Genomic DNA, 7,500 nt, shown 5'->3' on the forward strand with positions numbered 1-7,500 from the left:
TCCTCTCTATTGCTTAAGTAAACTGCGGATAAACCAGACAAAAATGGCGGCGGATCGTTCAGTGGATCAGATAACCACAGCAAAAAAGCTGACAATTTTGTTTGGCGCCACCAGTGGTAAAGAACTACCATCTGCTGCTGAAAGGTAGTTATTAACCCTTGTAAGCAAAAGGCCCAAATTGCATGTTTTTTATTGTCGTCCGTCATCGTTAATTCCGTCTCTACTTAAAAATTTCTTCATGTAAATCCAACGAACATTGTTCCGCCGTCTAGGATCTTCTTGGTGCGATGATCTTCCTCCCTTCATGTAACTGCCCCTTACTTGAAGTACAGAATCCGCCTCTGAACAACAGTATCTCAATACGGTGCAGCTTTCGAGGGTCCGTGTTTACAACAAAGACTCAAGCCAATTAAAAAGCTACCAGTTACATGTCTCGACCTCAGTTTGCTCCATTTTGAGTCTCTTGACTAATTTTTCTTGCCTTTCGTTAATCGTAGATCAAGTGAGTTTACTGTTTGTTGGTGACGTTTCGTTTTCTGCGCCCGTGAAATATTACGTGGAACATGGATATCACACGTATAACGACTCTTTCAACGAAGTGGCTCCATACATAAGAAACGCTGATATTTCAGTAGCCAACTTGGAATCTCCCTTTGTGAGCGCAGACATGTATCGATACAAGTTCAAAGGGGAAAAAGTGGTTGTATTAGATGCGAGTCCAGATGCCGCAGCAGCGTTAAGGTAACATAGTATCTAAAGAATTAGTCTTAAGCGCGGATTACTCATCTAGTTATCAAGGCTTTAATTACTTCAGGGAGCCAATTTGGGGCTCACCCGGGCTTATTTTTGAGTTATGAGAACTAAAACTGAAAAAGAGATTTAAAGTCACCGATGTACTGTTTTAAAACTCAAAAGTCAAGCTATTATTCATGCAAACTATTTCCACGTTCCCTTTTATAATTCCTAGGCTAATTCTTCATGACCAGTTATCATCGACTAAATTTGAAGGACATTTGCGGATATCAGTACGATTGACGTCAGTCGTATTGATATCGACATTAAAAGTGACACACAGAAGTAAGGCGAAGAAGCATAGCGGTGACTGTCCCTATAGCACACTCTCCTCTATCTGCGTAATGCTTCCTATTCTACTAAGCCTTGCCATTTTACAACTTAAATAGAAACTAAAAGGAAACTGGGACTGTTTAGCTCAGTTGGGAGAGCGCTGGTCTGCTGAGCGGGAGGTCGTGGGTTCAAACTCCGGCTGGGCCGACACTCAGGGTCTTTAAATAACTGAGAAGGAAGTGATGACATCTGCAAACTGTTAGACTTTCTAGTCTTCTTGGATGAGGAAGAAAAACGTTAGGTCCGGTCTCACAGCACTTACACTAAACTGTTCTTGTGGGACGTAAATGTACCGCTGTTCGAAAAGAGTAGGGGACGTAAGCCCCGGTTTTGTGGCCAACCTTCACAAGTTATTCAAATCATGGGTTGGGTAGGTGCAGTAAGCTCACAAAAAATGGATCGATACCGGCTGTCATTGGCGCCTTTGTATGCTGAAGTCCGAGCTTACTGTTATTATGTTAATATGTATATTGTAAAGAGGGCACGTCCGTTGTCCTCTCATCGTCCATGACTCCTTCCTTCCTTCTAGGGACAGGAAATAAATTGGCAAATAGCTGACCGGCGCGTCTCCAGTAACCATTCCAAAAACAATTGCTGGACGCATTTCGGTTCCAGTTCCATTCTTGTTTTTAAACTGGCGAATGATCGCTAACGTTTAGTTTAGCGCATGCGCGCAGATGGACTTCTTTTCCGGTGTCTGTGTAAGTAAAATAAACTGATCCCTAGCTATTCGTATTAGGTTTGCTGGATTTGACGCTGTTACGCTCGCTAACAATCATCTCAACGACTTTGGCGTAAAAGGGGCCAACTTCACCGTTGAAGTTCTGAAGAAGACAGGAGTAAAATATTTCGGAGTCAGTCATGGACAGTACGACAATTCTCAGGTATTACTGAAATGCTAGCAATCTGATTCAGAATATACGGTCGGGCGTGTGTGATGAGGATAGATGCTCTCCACCCCCCAACCCCCACCGTGCAGACGTCTTGTTTGTCCCACTCTCTCACTAAAATCTCGATGGGAAGGAATAGAAGGAGAGCATGCGCACTGGTGTGAGTATTCGCTTCCCACCATGAAATGTGGCCCGCGTGAATTCGGATGTGGGTTTTACCCCGGGGGGGGGGGGGGTTACTTTGATTAATTTTTGGTGGGTATGTGCCGTCGTCCTCTCAGAACCCCCTACCCCATTATACTCCATTCTGTGGCCAGTTATAGCCACCATCTTAGTCAGTTTTGAATAAAATTAATTTTGGCTATCCCGACTTATTAGCTACTTGCGGCGCTTATGAACCCTTCTTATAAAGCCTTAAAACTAGAGACTCGTTAAACTTAATGTAGTAAACATCGTCCCATTTTTAAATCCCTACCTACCTGAATTTTCTGACCCCTAAAGTTTTGAAAATTTGCGGACCCATTCAATCCAGTAGTAAAAATGCGACCCCGTCCAGCAGCACATCCCTATCAGTTTATTTCTGGGAAGTACCCCCAGGGGTTTTAACACTCCATTTCGATGTGGAACGCACGAATAAACTAGTTCTACAGAGGTCTAAAGTGTTCCATGGGTAAACAAATTACACTTTCAAAAACTATGACAAGTTACATCTTTTGGAATCTAAGTTTCGTCTATTGTGATAGCTTTTTTAATCAATCACTGCGTTGAAAACTTTTTTCGAAGTGGTGTCGTCGTCATAATTCAGTTTCTTTTAATGCAGGAACCCCTTATACTGGAGGCAAAAGGAATAAAGATTGGATTCCTTGGGTATTGTGACTCGCCTTCCTATAAACAAAACTGCACTCAAATACGAAAGCTATACAACGCTGGCCCTGCTATTTACAGTGACGTCATTGCCGCTAGAGACGTGAACAATTTGAGAAAGGTTTTAGATTATCTTATAATTAAATCTTATGAATGTACATTTTTTGTCTTTAATTTGAGTGGACGCCTAGAGAGGGTTTGCTTTAGAAGAGAGAACTAAGATTACAAGAGCTTTAGTTTATCCTATTAGCTTTTCTGTTTACAGCCTTTAGGAGAAAAGTAGCGTACTATTTGTCAAATCCTGCGAAACCCATCCGCGGAGTCCGAGTCGGGGCGGGAGAGACAGTGCGACTAAACGGTTTTATACTCACACGTTGAATAAAAGGCTTTTTCCGGGACAATTAAAGAAACCTACCAAGTGAAATACTGCAGAAAAACGTCTTCACATGAGGCTGCCGTTATATATATATATATTTTTTTCGCGTTGACACGATCCTGAATCTCTCCATGTACAAAATAAGTTACGTTGTTCAAGTATACACTTAAGCATCGCACCTTTTAGTAAAAAAGCTAACCGTTGCTGTTTTTGATTATTGAAAGGCTAAAGTCGACATCATTGTAGTTCTCATCCACTTCGGACATGAACATTATCGAAGAACTCTTCCCTACCAATTTCGTACGACAAAACATCTTATGTCCCTTGGAGTGCAAGTCATCATTGGAGCGCATCCGCACGTGATTCAGCAACATTGTCTCCATGACAACAAGCTGGTGGCCTATAGTTTGGGGAATTTCTTGTTCCATCCGACAAGACCAATAAGCGTCTCCCGTCCGGTAATACGCAAACCTGTTAACCCCGACATTTGACCAGTAATTCTCCTTTCTGGCTGCTATACATTTCTTTGTACATTATTTAGGAGAATTCAGGGTTATATCAAGATAACCTCCTCTCCCCGATACATTTACCAATTCTCACCACCTATCTGCTGGACAATGTATTGATATTACAAGCAAAAGTTACCCTCAGATCACTTCAGGGAACTAACAGGGTCTACTAGGGTTCTGAGATAAACACAGCGGATACAAGAGAGTTTAAAACTAGATACGTCACCCAGAATACTAACTAAGGATTTTTGGTGTATGGTACACTAAGCTTCTTATCGTTCTTTGGTACAATAAGGAAAACGTAGAAGAATTCGGGTATTCGTGTATTGTGAGAGACTGCTGACTTCATGTACCCACTACTTACCACTATCACTTTCATGGACCTTTTTTATGTCAGTAGTGAAATTAAAGTATCGAAATCAAACAAAGAAACGATAAAATTATGTCACTCTTCCTCTCATCAATTGCAGTTCAACGAATCATGGTTAGGCACTTTTTCATATTCCAAGCTATCTGGCTATTACTTGTCTATGACAAACTGTGGTCTTAAGTAATTTTTTTCCCTTGCGAAACAGACTGGAAATTCCACTTCGGCGATTTACCTTAAAAATAGTCGTGTACCCATTAATCTAATTTTTTTGTCGGTTATTATGAGAGGCTGGCTGACGTCATAAATATTTGTGGACGTTTGCATAATTGATAATGCAGGGGGGAATGATAAAGAAATTAACTGCAAAAACCGTGGACGAAGATCCTGCTGGTTGTCAACGTTGGATCTCTAGCAAAGAGATCTAATCAGCTCAAATGTTAAAAAACGAGAAGTCCAAAACCTATTGCACAGCTGATAACAAGATGTATTGCTTTTTTAGAACAATATTTCGGCTGGCCATACCAGCCTTCTTCGGATGTTACTAAATTTACAGATAGGAATTACAATATTATCTAGAGAATGTCACAATACACGCAATGTACAACATCAAAGAGAAAAGAAAAACTAAGTTACGGGAAGGCAAATTTCAAGAAAAGTGGAATCACTGACGATTTCCTTTATCTTGGTTTTTTATTAACAGGCTGTGTATGGACGACTAGGAAAGAAACCTAATAAAGACTTAATAGATTCTTTTGAACACTTTGTCCTGGGAAGCAGCGAAAACTTGAAAAAGACGCAGATGCTAAAAGTAACTTTATCAAGGTAGGGCCAGCTTTGAAATTTTTGTATTCTTGAAAATCGTTACAAGTGTTGGCCTCCATTGTTCTTGTCCACATATGGTTTTACAGGGGAGCTCCGAATGCCGGAGCACCAAAATCAAGAAAAATTGCAAAATTGTGGTGGTCACGTGAATATCCATCCGACCGCTCTTACTTCCCCATCACAGGGATAACAATGGAAACGGAAATGTCGCCTTATCAAGATAAGAAACCATCGTAAAATAAGAACACGCTTTCATTTTTTTTTCTTTAATGAAATATGCTATACTGAAATATGCCAATGATCGAAATAACGACCGGAAATTCATCTGCGTTCGCAGGCTACTTAGCGTCAATTCCAAGTTATCATTTTGGGTGTTTATATCTTAATATAACCAACTTCCAACAATAATACAGGGGTGTTACCGCGAAATGATGAATGGTCAAAAAACAAAGACAGAAGTCTCTCAATTGCTAGAGATTTTTGATACGTTTAGGGAGCGATCAAACGTAATAAAATGAAATCTATTTTCTTTCAGAAATGGTGTATTGAGAGCTTCATATCTTCCTCTCAAAATCTTATTTGACTCTAAATCTAAAAGAATTCATCCAGAGCCCATAAAGAATGCCAGATGGATAAGAGTTTGCGGGAAGAAGGACAAGCAGTGTGAAAAAAGTTGCAAAGATCCAAGAAGAAACAATAAGTAATTTTCGATGTGACTTAACATGTGCCTTATTTAGCAAGTCTACTTGTATACCAGGAAAAAATGTCTAAATTGTAGTGTTGTTCTTGGTTTGACGTATTTTTAACTTATTCCTAATCGGCACAAAAAAAAGATTCATTTGTCGTCACCTTAGAAAATACTTATTTTTTGTGTCAAACACCAAGTGGGACCGCGTGACCCGAGACGCATAGGCGCGAGGCCCTCAGACCTAAGCAATGTCCTCCTCAACACTGTGTCTTCTTAAGCGAGTATCATATAGATCGATTCTTCAAGTGATTACATGTAAAGCCCGGTTCAAACAGACGCAACATTGTTGATCAACAACTCCCAACATTTTTGGATGTCACCTGTTGCGTCCGTTTGCACACCCGGTTTCATGTTGTTGCGTGTTGTTGGGAGTTGTCGCGCAAACGGTTTGAAACCGGTCAAACGTTTAGCTACGGCCAACAATGTTAAGAGTTTTTGCGAACTTATAAGAATTTCCTTACAAATCCTTCGAATTTAGGTTCGAGGAAGGCTGTTGAGCCTGGGAGCCCTGTAGTTAACGATTTGACTTTTTAGTCACTTGAGGTCCTTGCACGTTATGTATTTAATTAGACATTATGCCTACTTAATATTTATGAGTTCTTGAATAATGTATGGACAATATCTAAAATACAAACTTATCTTAATAAGCTTTTTAAGCCAATGCAACTATTGTAGCTTAGATAAAAAAAGTGAGCTGAGAGTGTATTATGCTCGCTGTCTCTACATATAAAAACGATCACGTTACCATGGTAGCAAAAGTTTTAGACCACAACAATAGGCTGATTTAGCAACACAACGGGAACGTCAGTTGACGAGAGCGGGCGCAAATCAAACAACTGGCTTGACCAATGGCTGAGCGGCAAACTGGGCACCGGAAGTAGAGTTTAGTCCTTTTCGCGCACTCTTTGCCGTCGTCAAATGAGTTCCTGTTTGGTTGCTAAATCAACCTATTAGGAAGCTTTAGCAACGACCACGTCGACGGCAACAAAAACGGCAAAACAACAACTTTGCACGTGCATCAAGCTTTTTGGTACATTTCTTAGCCGTCTTTCCACACGACTGCGACATGAAACTTCCTAATTTCACGCACGCGCTTTATGGAGTTGGGGAACTAAACGAAAGAATTCTCTTGTTCTTTTTCTAATCTCAGATACGCTCCTTTCGATTCAACCCCAGGAAATTTCGCCAACATTCGACATGTTGAATGGAATTAAATGTGATCGATGACGTTTGTCAGTCTTGTACTCTGAAGAAGGCAGCATTGCCGAAACGTCGGTTAAGACTCTTTTGAACAGCTTCGATTTTACAATTTTCAAATTAACATTAAGTAACACGCTGCGCAGGGATTTTAATCTTGAAACAGTGCGAATTCACTTTTTAAGTGCTACCATGACAACGTGACGTAACGACTTCTCCTCTCTTTTGAGGAGTGATCAGACGAAATAAAATTAAGTCATGCAATAGCTACTTTTTACTCTCGTACCAAGGGCCTTGTTTTTTTTGCCTACGATCTGATTAACCATTACAGGATACCAGTCAAGAAACGAAATGATAGAATAGCTCTTACCTAAACATGCTTCATATTTCCTCTGTTTTATTTTTCCCATAACTGCTCTGCTGGGAAACCACCCGCTGTCTTGCCAAGAGGTGTCATGTGTACGCTTGTCTAAATAGACCCAGCCTTCGTGGCAGGTGTCGAACGGGGAGGGGAAAGGAGGGTTAGGGTTTTGCGCCTTTAATCCTCCCATCCCCTTTTTCGCGCCTGCCACGCGGGCTGACAGATCATTGCACATTTT

General features: G+C 40.7%; 1 protein-coding gene across 2 annotated transcripts in view; it reads left to right on the plus strand.

Annotated features, from left to right (window-relative positions):
* The window catches only part of LOC140932496 (capsule biosynthesis protein CapA-like), a 7,081-nt gene extending 1,214 nt beyond the window's left edge, over positions 1-5,867 (plus strand). Inside the window, exons 1-7 of one of the 2 annotated variants that reach the window (XM_073382104.1) lie at positions 29-144; positions 498-741; positions 1,865-2,009; positions 2,836-3,000; positions 3,480-3,713; positions 4,835-4,956; positions 5,492-5,867. In XM_073382104.1, coding sequence (XP_073238205.1) covers positions 668-741; positions 1,865-2,009; positions 2,836-3,000; positions 3,480-3,713; positions 4,835-4,956; positions 5,492-5,660 — 909 coding nt within the window. In that variant the 5' untranslated portion in view covers positions 29-144; positions 498-667 and the 3' untranslated portion in view covers positions 5,661-5,867. Of the gene's footprint in view, positions 1-28; positions 145-497; positions 742-1,864; positions 2,010-2,835; positions 3,001-3,479; positions 3,714-4,834; positions 4,957-5,491 lie in introns of those variants that run through there. The other variant, XM_073382103.1, reaches the window with a different exon arrangement.
* Positions 5,868-7,500: the final 1,633 nt, after the last annotated feature.

The sequence above is a fragment of the Porites lutea genome, chromosome 3 (genome assembly GCF_958299795.1).
Source record: "Porites lutea chromosome 3, jaPorLute2.1, whole genome shotgun sequence".
Taxonomy (NCBI): Eukaryota; Metazoa; Cnidaria; class Anthozoa; order Scleractinia; family Poritidae; genus Porites; species Porites lutea.